Source organism: Myxine glutinosa, chromosome 14 (genome assembly GCF_964187855.1).
Source record: "Myxine glutinosa chromosome 14, kmMyxGlut1.1, whole genome shotgun sequence".
Lineage (NCBI taxonomy): Eukaryota > Metazoa > Chordata > Myxini > Myxiniformes > Myxinidae > Myxine > Myxine glutinosa.
In genome coordinates, this window is record NC_136274.1 from 14,119,372 (window position 1) to 14,137,650 (window position 18,279).

At 40.5% G+C, this 18,279-nt stretch overlaps 1 protein-coding gene across 1 annotated transcript in view; it reads right to left on the reverse strand.

Moving 5' to 3' along the window:
* The window catches only part of LOC137416836 (transmembrane protein 132E), a 624,957-nt gene that overhangs the window by 226,345 nt on the left and 380,333 nt on the right, over positions 1–18,279 (reverse strand). The window contains exons 5-6 of the mRNA XM_078768122.1: positions 16,171–16,612; positions 2,737–2,880 (exon numbers count right to left, since the gene is read on the reverse strand). Coding sequence (XP_078624248.1) covers positions 2,737–2,880; positions 16,171–16,612 — 586 coding nt within the window. The remainder of the gene's footprint in view (positions 1–2,736; positions 2,881–16,170; positions 16,613–18,279) is intronic.

The window sequence follows — 18,279 nt, forward strand, 5'->3', positions numbered from 1 at the left end:
TCTATGTTTGTTTGTATGTATGTGTGTGTGTGTGTGTGTCTATGTGTGTGTGTATGTGTTTGTATATGTGTATGTGTGTGTTTGTGTGTGTTTGTGTGTGTTTGTGTGTGTGTGTGTGTGTGTGTGTGTGTGTGTGTGTGTGTGTGTGTGTGTGTGTGTGTGTGTGTGTGTGTGTGTGTGTGTATATGTATGTGTATGTTTGTTTGTATGTATGTGTGTGTGTGTGTGTTGTGCATGCGTGCAGCATGTTTTTGTGTAGTTTTACTGGAGCTTTCTGATGTGGAATTTCTGATTTGTGTAGTTCCACCGAAATGATTGTTATGATTTCCTGAGTTAATTAGGCTAATTAACGACAAATAATCCAAAATAATTCCCGTGACGAAATTTATGTGAAGAAAGCATGGCTTTTTACCGTCGCAATTGGAGTGTTTTATAATAAAGCAAAAGTGATTTAAATCCTCTGAGCATTGGTAAGTTATCTGGAACGTTCCTTATTCAAAATAATCTGGACACGAGGGCCGTTCCAGGATATTCATCGCTTAGAATTTATCATCGAAAATCCGAAGGGGGGTGGGGGAGGGAGAGTGTGCGCACTTCACAGCTGAAAGCACCAGAGGCGCCATCTGTGTGTGTGTGTGTGTGTGTGTGTGTGTGTGTGTGTGTGTGTTTGTCTACCCTCTCCCCCCACACACACCCCCCGTCGCCCCCGTCGCCCAGCTGATAGCCATCGCTACTTTCTTAACAATCCTCTTGAAGAAGTTCAGTGTCATTCAAATTTCTGGGTCCCATGATGAGTGACGATCTTGCCAGACGGACGCACAGCCAGACGGACGCACAACCAGACGGACGCACATCAAGACGGACGCACATCAAGACGCACGCACAGCCAGACGGACGCACAGCCAGACGGACGCACAGCCAGACGGACGCACAGCCAGACGGACGCACAACCAGAAGGTCGCAGTGTCAGACGGACGCACAACCAGAAGGACGCACAACCAGAAGGACGCAGTGTCAGATGGACGCACAGCCAGACAGACGCACATCCAGAAGGACGCACAGCCAGAAGGACGCACAGCCTGACGGACGCACAGCCAGACGGACGCACAGCCAGATGGGCGCACAACCAGAAGGACGCAGTGTCAGACGGACGCACAACCAGACGAACACACAACCAGACGGAGGCACAACCAGACAGATGCACAGCCAGCCAGATGCACAACCAGAAGGACACAGTGTCAGATGGACGCACAGCCAGATGGACGCACAGCCAGACGGACACACAGCCAGCCAGACGCACAACCAGCCAGAAGCACAACCAGAAGGACGCAGTGTCAGACAGATGCACAACCAGACGGACACACAACCAGACGGACGCACAACCAGACGGATGCACATCCAGACGGACACACAACCAGAAGGACACACAACCAGAAGGACACACAACCAGAAGGACGCAGTGTCAGATGGACGCAGTGTCAGATGGACGCACAGCCAGATGGACGCACAGCCAGATGGACGCACAGCCAGATGGACGCACAGCCAGATGGACGCACAGCCAGATGGACGCACAACCAGAAGGACGCACAACCAGAAGGACGCAGTGTCAGACGGACGCACAACCAGACGGACGCACAACCAGACGGACGCACATCCAGACGGACGCACATCCAGACGGACGCACAACCAGACGGACGCACAACGAGACGGATGCACAACCAGAAGGACGCAGTGTCAGACAGATGCACAACCAGACGGACGCACAACCAGACGGACGCACATCCAGACGGACACACAACCAGAAGGACACACAACCAGACGGACGCACAACCAGACGGACGCACAGCCATACGGACAACCCAAAAACACAATGCGCCTCTGGTGCTTTCAACTGTGGAGGCATAACATTTCTCTCTTACCAACTAGCTCATGTTTTGTGATGTCCAGGTTTACAAGAATTTATGATGTCAAAAACTGACTGAAATTTTAAAAAATATAATTGGAAAACAAAACTCAAGTTAGAAAACGTTGTGGTCGGGTTTGCTTTGTTACAAAAATAAACATTTGTACTTCCTGTAGATTTTCTTTATTTTCTCAAAACTTTTGGCCCTGGGCGATGTTGTAATTGGGAAAAATGGCTGAATTAATTTTGCCAGAAAGAGGGTGGGGAGGAGTGAGGCATTCCTATAGAAAAATGTGGAAGGGGGAGAGAAGAAATTCCATAGTTTTAAATGGAGCTATGTCTCCACAAGCCTCCATAGTGGACCTATGCGTGATAATCCATTTATTAAAATATGAGTCCTCTTCTTCTTTCGTATGCAGCACAGGCTGCGCAGGAGCATCATTGGCTGAGGGCGTTGCTCTTCCGTTGATGCAGTGCCCTCTGCTGGTTAAGGCAGGAATTTGTAATTTGTTCAGGGTGCTGGCGATATCTCGACTACTCTTCACGAAAGACACCGTGGGATTTTTACCATACACAAAATAATGCCAGCAGACGGAACGCCCGTTTAACGCAAATCCGAGGAACCCGCCTGTGAAACACCAGGATTGCAGTTTATAGCTGGGCCTAGATTCAAAGCCAGTTAGAGACAGTGTAGGTGCCTCGATGCCATCCTGCCAGCCGTAAAATATGAGTCAGCAATGATAATAATTGAAATAATGCAACAAAGAACAACGACGACAAGATCAATGAAAATACTATGAAAGACCAAGAGGTCATTAATTATGAAGGCGAACCTTGATGACATCGGGTTGGGGGGCACGGCAACTGGCACGGTGTGTGACGTCCCATAGATGTCCGTCGGAAGCTACAGCGAGGAGACGCAGTGGTACGGACAGAGAACGTCCCGTCAGCACCGCCGTGTTCAGCAACTCATCCGTCTGGGGGCACAGGCATAGATAGGGTGGTGCGCAATACCGTGTCACATGTTTCCTTCAGCCGCTTTCACTACACGAGCCTGAAAATCTTCATCCAAACAACATCCATGAAATCGATGGCAAGCAACCCATCCTGGATGTTATTTGTGGAAGAACAACACAATCGTGTAGGCCCAATCGACACAGTCACCCCAGTGTCGGCACAGTCACCCCAGTGTAGTAGAACCAGTCATTTGATGTGTCCTCGACCAATCTGGCCAATGGGCATTTCAGATGAAGGAAATGACGAAAGCTGTTTCACAAGACTATCAATTCAACATCGGTCTGGGATACAATAGGATGAGGCAAGGCTGTGTAACCTGTGCTCCCACTTCCGGGTAAACATCATCACACTTTGTCGTCCTGACAAGTGACACGTAAACAATCACAGAACAAAAAGGATCGGTTCAAAGTTTTGCATCTTGATAGATAATTCCCTTACATATCAGCAGTGTTCTTATCGTGCACTTTAGGGCCTGCAAGCACTCTCACCTGCCTCCACATTTATGGATTCGGCCAACTGTCAACATCAACACAAAAGGAAACAGAAATGACAAAGAAAGCTTTCGCCAAAAGGGAAGGACAAGGCAGAAAGTAACTTTGTGAAAAGATCAATTGGTCCTTTGCGGAAAGAAGACTTTCCTACCTCACGCAGGGAGTCTTGGAAACTAAGGGAAAAATAAGGAAGGGGGATGTATGAAAGTAGGGGGATTGGAATATAAAAAAATGGATCTGGTCCCGTGCGTGGAATGATCTGAAAAATGGAATAAGAATAGTTATTTGTTAGAACATGTCAGCTGAAGTGTATTGTAATTTATTGTGAAAGATCTCGTCTTCCCCATCAAAATGTCTGTTTCTAGTGGAATCTTCCACGACGTTTTCTGTCCATATATGGTGTTTTCTTCTCCATAAACAGCCAATCGAAGGGGAAGGGCACCAGACAGAGACCAAGGGGTGCTAGGTGGCGGCATGCATGGTGGCGCCGTCCAATCAGCGCATTATGTACTCAGAGACAGACAGACGGACAAACAGACAGACAGGGGTGAAAACAAATCTTCCATCCAACTTTGGTGGCGCAGGTAACCAGGTGGGGAGACTTTATACATCTGATAAACCATTCAGAGTTGATGAATGGCATTAACTAGAGTCCCTGTATAAAGAGAGTTGCGCCATGCGCTGACCCGAGATTTCTGGTCACGTGATTTCGTGGCGCCATTTTGTGTCTAACTTCACCGTGCGTGAACGTCAGCTTGGTACGGGAATGTTGTTTATTGCCAAACAAAATGACTGGTTCTGCTTTTGGTTGTTCAAACCAATCTGGGAAATATAAGATGTATAGATTTCCAAGTGATAAAGTCAGAAATATGGAAAAAAAAAATGTCAGAATAATAATAAAAATAATAAAGTCAGAAATATATATATATATAAATATATAAATATATATAAATATATATAAATATAAATATAAATATAAATATATTAATATAAATATATATTATATAAAATAATATATTATAAAATATATTATATTTATATTATATATATTATTATAATATATATAATATATATATATTATATATATTATTATATATATATTATTATATATATAATAATATATATATTATTATTATATAATATATATATATATATATAATATATAATATAATAATATATATATAATATTAATATATATATAATATATAATTATATATATATAATTATAATATAATATATATAATATATATATAATATATATTATATATATTATATATTATATATTATATTATATATTATATATTATATTATAATATATAATAATATTATAATATAATTATAATATAATTATAATTATAATTATATATAATATAATTATATATATATATATATATTATATATAATATATAATTATATAATAATATATAATATATATATATATATATATTATATATATTATTATATATATTATTATATATATATTATATATATTATTATATATATATATATTATATATATATATTATATATATTATATATATTATTATATATATTATATATATATATATATTATATATATATTATATATATTAAAATAATAATATATTATATAAAAAAAATATAAAATATTATATAATTTTATAAAATATATAAAAAATATAAATATATCTAAAAAATATATATAAATATATAAATATAAAAATATATAAAAATAATAAAATAAAAATGATAAATAATAAAAAAATAACAAAATAATAAAAAGTCAAAAATATGGCAATACCACGTACAGAATTTGTTTTAAGTGTGTTAGACTATATGTCGGCTGGAAGTCCTACACCGGAATTGCTCTCGGCACCCTTTAAAAAATATTGGATATGCCCACACTCCTTTCTAAAAGTTATTAAAATTCAGAGAACGACAGCATTGGTTTGTCTTACTTATAATGTTAGCTCTTATATGCAGTGTTGGCTTGTAATATGCATTGCCATGCCACTTTTAATATCACCACACAGCTCTTTTTCACGGCAATAGCTGAGTTTTTGACAAAACAAATATCACCTGTATGTAATAATAAGACTAAATATGTGCAGTAAAATTTTTTTTAGCAGGTTTAGAATATATCACCCCATATCGCGAATGTACATGTATATCTAATCCGACACACTTAGACACAAAATGGCGTCCAAATTTGAGTTGACACAACTCTCTATATACAGGGACTCCAGCATTAACTAACTATGAATGAAGTAATAAACTAAGGAAAATTCGAGAATTTCCATTTCAACCGTGCAGCGTGGGTTTTGTCCTACGTTTTAAGAGCAACGGCAGTATGTTCTAATTGTATGGAGAGTGAGAATTTGTCGATCATTTCCATTCAAGCAATATATGTTACATATATGTTAATATGTCCTGTCCTCCTCCTTCGAACAGGTTGGGAGACCTGAGTGGCCTCGAAATCAACAAACCTCCAGAAGCAAATGGGCAACTGTACGCATCTCTCTCTCTCTCCCGATCTCTTCACTTTTGTTTCCGGAAGCCAAATTTGAAGGATTGTGACCAAGTTCATCCACTTGACATGTAATAACACGTGTGAATGACCTCGAATCGGATCAATATCACTGTTTCTGCACATCATTGAGAGCGGGCAAAATTCAATAATAAACTGTCTCTGCAGGCGGCGGCACCACCACCACCACCACCACACCCTAATAACCCTAACAACTCGATTTTTGCAAGATTTGCAGATTTTGCAGATTTGCAAGCTGAGATTGCAACGCCAGGGACGGCCGACTCCTTCCTGCGAGCTGCCCACGTCACCCGCACAAGAAGAGCTCATCAAATCACTGCAGTGGCACTGCACATCCTGCAACACCGTGCGTATGAACGCCACTGTACGACATATGCTGATGATGCAGAAGACCTGCCTGAGTTCGAAGACATTCCCAACTTTCAGTACTGGGCAACTGTGCTGGAACTAGAGATGTTGGTACTGGTCTACGTGCGTTCTCTGCGGCAGGCTTCATTCACGATGTACCTTGATGCCCTGACGGAACTGGTCCCATGCCTTAGACCACACACACTATGCCAGGTGGGTCCCTGTTCACCTGAGGGACATGGTTGCACTCCCAATGAAGCACCCAGATGTAGCCAGATAATTCAGGGCTGGCAACTTCACTGTACAGAAGACGAAGAAGGTGTTCTCTTCGATCCCAATCGAATCGAAATCTTTCAAAAATCAAATCTCTGAATCTGAGATGGCCCAATATCGAGATCTTTTCATAATATGATAGTCTACTAGTGTGCTAAATTTGGTGCTTTCCTCACAAAATGCACAATTGTTATGCTAAGTTGCCCCACTATTAAAACGATCATTCAATCATTCATTCATTCTGCAGGCCCAATATTCTATCCTCTTGATCTGGCAACCTCGAGAAACCTCGAGAAACAACAATATGCGCACTTTGACCTTTTGTGACATGTTCATCAGATGAGAGGTTACTACTGTTACTACTACTACTGTTACTACTACTACTGTTACTGTTACTACTGTTACTGTTACTACTACTACTGTTACTACTACTACTGTTACTACCACTACTACGACTGTTACTACTACTACTGTTACTACTACTACTGTTACTACTACTGTTACTACCACTACTACGACTGTTACTACTACTACTGTTACTACTACTACTACTATCAAACTACTACTACTTCTTATGAGACTTAAACGGCTTCAATGGCCATAGTTAATGCAACATTCTTGTGAGGATGACCATGCAAGTTTTCCCTTTTCAAACTGGTCCATCTTGACCATCCTCTCTCTTGTTGTCCCTCTTACAACTAAGTTTCACTTTCATAGCAAAAGCCTCCTATTCCACATTTCCCACCACCCTCATGAGCCACACGTGCCAACCCATGCCTTTTTGTTAAATAACTCTTTAGTCTGTCCACCTCCGAATATCCTCAAATCCTTTCCTTTCACACAGCGATGTCCTCATCAGACCTCTCAGCATCCGTATCGCCGTCTTCTTTAGCAATATCTCGTCTTCCTTTCTCAACGCCCAAGCCTCCTTATCCAAACAGTAGAACCAGTGTTAACGGTTAACACCCCCCCACCCCCCCACACGTGCAAAGCAAAATTGGGGTTAAGTAATTAGTTCACCTTGTCTATCTGTCTGTCCACAAACGTAAGATTATGATCGAGGAAGAACTTGATTTCAATTGAATGATAAAAATATCAGAACACAAATCAGAACATGAATCGGAAAACGAACCTGCAGTTTTACAGTACTTTGACTCAAAATTATCCTGATCATAAATGTGCAGAGAGGAGTGAGATCATTATTTTTTACTCTGTCTGTCTGTCAAACAAAATTGAAAATCATTCCAAACAGGAGACTTACTTTTTTAAGGACGTCATAAAGACACAAAGACAAGGCACAAATAACGAATTTAACATGTAAAACAAGGTGGTTTAAAAGATGTTGCATCACGGCAGTAAACTTCTGAAACTCTTTTCTCCCACATTTAAAATCTTTATTTTATTTCAATTAAATTATGTACTTGAACACTGGACAACACAAATCACCTTTTTGGCAATATCAAAACCCTTTTATTTATCAATACTTAGCCAAAGTTTAACAGCATCTTACATCATCTCGACCAATCAAATTTGCTGCTCGCAGATCCCATCCATGCCCTTTCTTTGAAAGACTGCGTGGGGTAAGATGTTCTATGAATTCTCGAGTTAGAATTTTGACATCTTTGCCCTTTTCAACATCCTCAGCTTAACTGGAATCGTTTGACTATAGACCACACCAAAAACACTCCTAAACTTAATTCTAAATCACACACACGCACGCACACGCGCACACACACACACACACACACACACACACACACACACACACACACACACACACACACACACACACACACACACACACACACACACACACACACACACACACACACAACAGTTCTTTTCATTTAATTATCCCTTTGTCCATATGTAAATCTGGTGTGGGGATGTCCAAATATAGGACATTAATTATCGAGCGTTTTATTTTGTATTATCGGCATCCATGGAAATAAAACTGTATTTCTGTAAACTTTACAATCCGTTTTCAGATTGCTCGGAGATCGCGTCAGGTAAAAGCTTCCAGTTTCTTCTTCTTCTCTATTCCACCCAGCGCATATGTAGTGGAATCCGCTATTGAATAACACCTCAACGTAATGCTCAATTGGTCATTCGTGGTGTGCTCCGTTTTAATATAGCCATCCACACGACAATATATATATTTTGTCCACACGAAATATATATACAGACTTGGCATTTAATATGGAATTTTTTTTTTCTTGACTTAGGTTTACTTTCTGAACTCAGTATATCAATCTGGTGAGTTTCTTTTACCCTTCGGTGATGTCTTTGTTGAAAGAACCATGTCACTGATTGTCTTTCGCAGCAAGAAGTCAATAACAGGATTATATCACAGGTGGCGTGACAAAATGTAAGGACAGGTACATTTGACGATTGGCTTCACAATCGGGTATATCAGAGTTGTTGCGTTCTGTATTAGTGGAAAACAACTGCTGCACGTCTACAAAAGTTATTGCCGCTTCCTCTGGAGATGGTCCGTCAACTTGACAATGCTGTTTGTCATGGAGTGGTGGCTTTACGAAATTCTGCCATGAAACAGCGTGCTATTGCTCGGCAGTATGGCATCACTCAAGGTCAGGTGTCAAAGATCCTGAAACAAAATGCTCAGAGGGGTGTCCCTACTCCAATACCGAGGCCAGGACGTCCACGCAGAACCACAAGGAGAGATGATCGCCAGCTGCACCGGTTAGTCTGCAATGGCCGTACCAAGTCAGCTAATCGGCTTAGGGCTGAGTGGCAGCAACTGACAAATGTGCCTGTATCCAGAAGGCTAGTCAACCAACGACTGGTTCAAGCAGGCTATCGTGCCAGGCGTCCCCTGAGAAAGCCACGCCTGACCAGACAACACAGCCAGCGCCGATTGCAGTGGGCCAGAGAGCACTGTCAATGGCAGCCAGGACACTGGAATCACGTGACCTTCAGTGACGAGTCTAGATTTCTGGTCTATCATCAAGATGGCCGCATCTGAGTGCACCGACAAGTGCATGAAGCCCACAACGAAGATTGTATAGTGCCAAAGGTCCAAGCTGGAGGTGGTGGGGTGACCATTTGGGTTGCTTTTCATGCAGGGGGCAAAACTGACCTGGTTGTTGTGAATGGAAACCTGAACCAGTTCAAGTACAGGGCCATTCTGGGAGAAACATTGCTTCCATTTGCTCGTGCAGCCTTTCGAGGAAACTTTGTCTTCCAAGATGACAATGCACGGCCTCATCGTGCTCGCATGATCCAACACTTTCTTGCTGACCGTGGTGTAGAGCATATGGAGTGGCCTGCCATGTCCCCGGATATGAATCCGATAGAGAACTTGTGGGCAGAATTAACGCGTCAAATCGACAACTTGGACCAGCAGCCTACCTCTGTGCGTGAATTGCAGCAGACTATTGTCACTGCATGGCAAGCGATTCCTGTCCACAGTCCACACCTTGGCAAATCTTGTGAACAGCATGCCTCGACGTGTACGTGCTCTCCTGAATGCTCGTGGGGGTTACACGAAGTACTGAACTGTAATTTTACTATCCGTAATCCCAGTCATAATTTAGCTTTTGTTTTTGTTGAAATTTTTTTTGGCGAATGTGCAAAATAAAGAGATACTTCTGGAAAACGTACAGAACTTTAACACAGTACTGTCCGTGAATTGAGTTCGATATCAGTTTACATCACTTTCAAGGATCAATTTATTTGCTTCGAAATGTCAAATGTGGTTTTTGTTTATTTTAAAGGTCACATTAACAAAATCTAGAATAATTTCAACATAAATCCAATGAACTTTTGGTTCCAAGTCATCTTGAAAAGTAAGTTCACCCCCACAAAAAAAATATTCCATATTAAATGCCAAGTCTGTATATTGTCGTGTTCCTGGGAGTTAACGCCCCTAGTGACGAATGGCCAATCGAGCTTTACACTCCGAGGCGTTCAGTCCAACTATGGCGGTGTAATTTTTAAGCGCGAGGGTGTAGTGGAGGGCAATGAGCGCTTACCTGGACGGGTTTCACTTGGCGTCATCGTACCCACAATAATTATACAAGACAGGCACGGAATTAAAAATGCAACAAATAAAGGGTTTAATGAAAATAATGCCAGGGACAAGAAAGGCACGGTAAAACTAATTCCTTAAGTGGGGCGCACCCATATGGACTCACGAAACAGACACAGGGAGAGATAAATGAAAATAAATGCGTCGTGTTTGTGTGTACTCAGCTTTGAGCAGCCCTCAAACCCGTCGGCCCTCGAACAGGTCCCCAGGTCCGTGCGCGGGAAAACAAACCTTGGCGCCGTGTCCGTTCACCCCAGCCGCCGAAGTGCAACACTCAGGCCCATGCTCCCCTCTCGTCATCCGCTCCACAAAGCACCACGGTCTCTCCGGCTCACTCGGCATGGCGCACAGCCGTCATGAAGCCACGAACCAAGAGCGTCAGAGTCCACGAGCATGACCGCCAATGTCAGGACCAAGAGTGAGGAAGAGAGGAGGAGCACGAACTGCGACAGCCCACCACGCAGCCAGTACCAAGAGGAAAAAAATGTGCGACTGTTCACTTTAGACTCGGGACACAAAGACAGAGCAAAGGTGTGACTGCACGCTATGAAGGCCAGCCCGGAGAGAAGGAAAAATGCAATCTGCCCGCAATGAATGTCCCAACGCAAGAGAGTAAAATGGCGGCCGCTTTGCCTTTTTCTTCCCTGGTCTCGAACGTCATATGATGACGTCCGTGCGCGCTCCAATCAAATATTGCATTGTAGCAGTCCATCGCCCTGAACAATCATCACCCCTCAGGGTGGGGCCCCATGGCCCTGCCTGCTTGGTGTTGCGATGACTCGGCTGGCGGCGCCAGCGGCAGCGTTTAATGTCTGAATCCTGTGGGCTTTTATTTAGTGTTATTAATTTAGGTGTGGAGTGCATGGCTGGTGTGGTGTGTGTCATAAGGAACAAAGAAAAAAAACCACCGACGCGATTTACATACAGGGAATACCCATTATACCCTATTTAATTAACATAGCTCCACCCCTCTCATGGAGACAATTATACAACCCTACCGGATACACGGAGCCGACTTAAGTACAGGTTTCTTCTTCTTTGCCGCGACATTCGGAGCACACTACCCTACACAATCCTATCTGGCCCTACGGTATTTCATTGGTACCCCCCACAAACGTAACAATTTTTATTTATATATATATATATATATATATATATATATACATATATATATATACATATATATATATATATATATATATATATATATATATATATATATATATATATATATATATATATATATATATATTGTAACGAATTTGAGAAGTGTAACGGTTTTGAGAAGTGTAACAATTTTGGAGAAAGTGTAACGAATGTGAAAAGTATGGTTTTGTTGTGTGTAACACCCTCGTAATGTAAATAATGGTCGCAGCCGTCCTCCTAGTTAATTCCATGAAACTTACACACAGGCCACGATATATCTTTTTAAATAGTTTATTTCCTTATTCTATGTCGGCTAAATATGTTTCCCACTAGATTGACTCTGCATTGCATCAAACGAAATAAAGCGTAGGCCCCTCCGATGATCCATGGCAGCTCAAGTGCCAGGGATTCCCCCACTTGAGCTTTGACAGCAACCGTTTATTGCAGTACTGAACTGCTGTGCAACGTGACGGCGCCTTACCTGCAGCTGCTGACCGGTTTTCGCCATTTGTGGCCATTACGAACAAGGGGAGTGGCTAGAGAAGACGGGTCGCCCCCCTCGTCATAGGGGGGAGGAGTAAGTCGGCCCCGCTCATCCAACCGAGAACAAGGGGTTTGGCTAAGGGAGGGCGGAGCGGGAACCCCCGAGAAAGTGCGCGAAGGTTCGGGGAGGAAACCAATATAAGCCGCCGCGGGACGCACTCCACCCTCTTGCTCTGACCCCGTCCTCTTGCTTGCTGTCGCTCGTTGTTGCTGGGGAGAAGGAAGACGCCTGAACGAGCAGGTGTGTGCGAGCCATCGTGCGACCAGCTGCGCTGCAGCTAAGGGGGCAGCTAAGGGGCCGCAGGCCACGAAAAGGACGCGCCAGGCAGCAATCGACGCTGGACCCTCCATTGCCTCCCAAAACAACCATCCATCCTCAAGCCATACCTGCCTGCAATATCCGCCGTGTAAGTGTGAACGTCGTCTGTCCTAATCGTTGTCCTGGGGTTAAGTAAATTGACTAGTATAAGCTAACGATTCACTGTGTGACTGCTTCTTCCATCCATTGCTTGTAAATAATTTTGATCGCTCCTTCTTTTTGCTTGTGTGTATAATAAATCCTGTTATTCCTCCGTACTCTGTCTTCTTCTCTCTTCCTTCTCTTTCGGTCGCTTTAGAGGTTTCCAAATTGAATATCTGTGGTGCGATCTGGTCAACGTTGGGGGAGTCGGGCCAATCGGGGATCCTGTAACGGTCGCGGTCATACCAACCGCTCGGTCAAAATAACATCTTAACCGCGTACGTAACAATATATATATATATATATATACATGCACACACACACATATATATGTATATCGACACACATGCACACACAAACACACACACACTTTAGCTTGCATATTGCACGGACATTACATTACATGACATATATTTTAATTACCACTAAATTGATCTGTTAATGAAATACAAAAACGGTCATTTTGACGAATATCATAAACACCCGACTGCACACACGAATGACCACTGAATATGTTTTCAAATCTATTTACATTATTTTCAATGATTCATTAATCACGGTTTGCCAGTGTTATTCTATTTATTGAATCACGTTTGGTGTCGTTTTAAGACCTCAAATAAAACTTGTTTTAATCCGATAACTATAGCTCCCTGTGATAGTACACATGTGACGACTGTTTTAATCTGTTGATATGTTCAGTGCTGTGCGTGGTGGCTTTCACTGTTCTGATTATCAATCCTCTACCTACAGGATAACAGGGAACTTATACCTGTTATGGGGTTTGTTTTTACCATTAGTGCCCCCAATTTATAATGGTACCTCAGAGTTCCTTAGATCCATAGGAGTATTAAACTTCCAATTAGGGGTTTTTTCTTCCCTTTTTCTGCTGTATCCGAGCTGTATCCCAGGGCTGTATCTGTATCCGAGCTGTATCCCAGAGTTGGCTGGGACTTTTGGAATGAAATTTCCATCAATAATGGGAATAATAAGTATTGGGGGGGGGGGGGGGTGGTGGGCGGAGGGGGTTGACATAATTGTTTTGACCTAGACCTGATTTTTAAAGTCATGACCCAATTATAGACAACAATTATAGACAACATTTTCACCAAAACTCGACAAAGCCTGTCCAATCAGAGCGAAATTGACTCTCTCTCTTGTGCCTGGAGCAAAGTACATTTACACATTATTTATACAATACACCTCCGGGTTAAAGGTCAAGGTCAAGGTCAAATGGCAGTCTGAAAAAACACAAAGACGCATTTTTGCCATCACTCAATTTTGCCAATGAAGAATCTCAAACACCATTTGGTCTTCCAAGATAGTTTTGCATTCTAATAGTGCACCTGCACTGAAGTTGTGCACCTGTTATTTGTTTGGCGTCCTTGACATATTTTTTTGGATTGTGACCTAATTAACAAAAACACCTTTTTGATCATAACTTGAATAATTTTTCTCTGATTTCCATGATGTTGAGTTTTATGGATAGATTGTACATGCGGACACATTTTCTTATTTTATGGACTATCCCTAAATGTTGAGGGTCAAGGTCAATATGGTGGTCTTAAATAATATTGGATCGTAGACACAGAGGATTAAAATAATATGTCTATCATTGGATCATAGACACCAATGGAGGCGTACCGCCGTACCCTTGGCGATCGCTTTGTAATCGAACATATCTCGTTTCATCTGCAACTGTACAATAGAAGAGGTTTTTCTTTTTAAGTAATGCTGCTCTCCTAGAAAGACATTTGTACAATATAGAATGGAATTTAAGGATCTCTTTTATCAATTTGGTGTAAAATCTATTATATAGATATCGATAGACCAAACACACACACACATTCCATGTTTATTTTTTATATTAACGGAAGGCTTGCAGTGGAGCTCGCACACAAATCACATGCTCACACAAAAAGACAGCCATTTCAGATGAATTATGAGGACTTTCCGAGACAATACACAAACACATATTGCATTTGGGATTTGAATCTGTTCCCTACATCCGGAGCCAGATGCTCAGAAGGAAACAATGGTATGACCTATCTGGCTTATTACGCATCAGATTGTGGTGATTCCCAGGTGAAGGTATTACAAGAATTTCAGGGTATGGCTACACAAGAACAAACGGACGTGTGAGATGAACATTCTCGACTCTGACAATCTGGATGGGGTGGACCACGTGGTTTGGGGTGGGTCTAACATTTTTGGTTCTGACCTAAAATCTTCGACATTAGCTTATTTCATGCACTTATTTCATAAGTTTATACATGTTTTATACATATACTTATTTCATTTAATAAATTTTCATGAAAACTTTGACAAAGCCTGTTTTCCTGCAAAGTGGTAAGGAGAAAGGGAAATGTAAATGTTCATTGATATAGTACAAACGAGAACAACACTCTTTGATGTCACGACGTCGACCGATATGCCTCCGCCCACATTATTACATCATTATAATACTTGTACCAAGTTTGATTTCAAATCCATTCCGCTGTTCTCAAGTTATCACATTTGTACCTGACATGACCTCTGACCTTTGACCTCTTGACCCCACAATTTAAACAGTTCATGTTTACATCATTATACATACCTGCACCAAGTTTTAATTTAAATCCCTTCAGCTATTCACAAGTAATCACATTTTTACCTGACATGATGTCTGACATTTGACCTTTTACCTTTGACTTCGGGACCCCAAAATCTAATCAGTTAATCTTTACATCATGATACATATCTGTACCAAGTTTGAATTAGATCATTTTAGCCGATCTCAAGTTACATACCTATTACAGACTTTGACCTTTGACCTCTTGACCCAAAAATCTAATCACTTAATCTTTACATCATTATACAAACCTGTACCAAGTTTGAATTAGATCACTTCAGCCTTTCTCAAGTTGAAGACATATTACAGACTTTGACCTTTGACCCCAAAAGCTAATCAGTTCATCTTTACATCATTCTACATAATTGTACCAGATTTGGTCAGAATCCCATGACTGGTTCACAAGTTATTGCGGTAACAGGATTTTGAACTAACATGACCTCTGACCTTTGACCTCGTAACCCCAAAATCGAATTGGTTCATCTTTACCTCATTATACATACCTGAACCAAGTTTGACTAAGATCCCTTCAGCCGTTCTCAAGTTATCGCGGCAATGAAAACCTATCATGGACGGACGGAAAGCCAGGCGGACAACCTGAAGACATAATGCCTCCATCGACTTCCATCGGTGGAGGCATAAAAAAAGAGGATTTTCATTTCTGAGAGAATTATGGCTGCCCCTGAAAGGCTGGAAAAATATTGTCGCATCTAAATAAGTGTTTCATACAGAGACATATAAGTTATAGTTATTCAAAGTTCAATTGAAAAGCATAAGCATCTCTAGCACACCAGGTTTACTTACAGCAGCAAAGGCGGCCAATGCGACGAGATGAACATGAGCAACTGTGAGCTCTGTGACAACAACACCTGCCAGAGGACCCTCCTCGGCCTTCCATGCGCCAGCCGTCCCCATTCCAGCCACTCCTCCAACAGCCCATGGAACACCATTCACTGGCCAAGCATCTTTTTTACCACTAGAACTTGCACTTCTCAGTCCGTGGTTGATTTCTGTACCCCAGACACGGCCTCTCAGAGAGCCTCCGATAGCCCAAGGCCCGGCACCACCCTCAGCCATCCATGAGCAGGCGTCCTCACCCTCGCGTCCAGGCACAGTGCTATTTGCAGGAAGGAGGAGCCATAGTATGCGCTGTGTTACCCCCTCTGGTGTGCCAACCTTATCTCCCGACTCTTTGACCTTGTCGTCAGCACGGAACATCAGCTGAGCAACTTCCAAGGGTGGCAGTCTGCAATGGGAGAAGAAATAAGTATGGAAAGGTGGAGGAATGGAGGAACATATGTATTGATGATTTATTATTATCTTCACCACTACAAATAAAGAAATTAATATATATTAATATATATTAATATATATTAATATATATTATATTATATTATATTATATTATATTAATATATATTAATATATATTAATATATATTAATATATATTAATATATATTAATATATATTAATATATATTAATATATATTATATTATAATATATTATATAATATTATATAATATTATATAATATTATATAATATTATATAATATTATATAATATTATATAATATTATATAATATTATATAATATAATATTATATTATATTATATTATATTATATTATATTATATTATATTATATGATATTATATTATATTATATATATTATATATATTATATTATATTATATTATATTATATGATATAACATTATATATATATATATATATATATATATATATATATATATATATATATATATATATATATATATATATATATATATATATATACACAAATAATTAAGTTAAGCACCCCCCCCCGTTTTTTTACAACCTCGCACATTACAAGTTTGTTGTCGTCAAAACAGTGTAATATACCCATGATATTGCTATATTTTCTGGAGAAGTGATATTATGGTCACATAAAAACATAACAATCATGCCGTTTTCAATATTTTATTCTGAATAATTTAAGGTGAACTTTTTTGGGAATTTTAGGCATATTTTCACCTCAATTTAAGTATGGAGCTATAGGTCCATCACGGACAGTGTGGATGACGTTTATGTTTTCTAACGTACAGTCATTGTTCTGAGAAGACCTCTAGCGATCTTTGCGTCAATAACGTGTGTAGGACCCACGTGATCGGATCACTGACTCAACCCTACGTCTCATAGACCCTGTAAGCCGTCGTATGCGTTGCTGTGGCAGGTTGTTCCATTCCCGATGTAATGCACGTTCCAATTCATCCAGATTGGCTATTGGAGGGACCATCTTCGCAATTTGCATTACGTGCATTACGTGCATTACGTGAATTGGAACGTGCCAACTTTCCTCAAACGTATATATATATGTATATATATATATATATATATATATACATATACATACATACATACATACATATATATACAGTCACGCGAAAAAGTAAGTACACCACATGTAAAGTTTTGGCTTTTTCAACATATTTCAACATACAGCTATTTGATCTTCATTTCAACAATATTGATAGATAAAGGTGATATAATATAACAAATATCATGAAACATTTACATTTTGTAGTCCATTGTATAATTTAAATAAACATAAATGCAAATTTTGCATGTGGAAAAAGTAAGTACACCCCTACATTTATCACGACTTCAAATACCTAAAATTAGAATCAGGTGCACCAGCTCAGGTGAAAATGATTAGAGCATCGTTAGAGAGGATCTTGGAGGAACCTGTCTTATTTGAACCTCAGACAATAAGTTTGGATTGCTATTTGTTGTTGAAGTGTGCGGCGTCACCATGCCGAGATCAAAAGAGCTCTCTGAGGCCTTCAGAAAGAAGGTTATAGATGCCTACGAGTCTGGGAAGGGATTTAAAAAGATCTCCAAACAATTAGAAATCAATCATTCGAATGTCCAGGA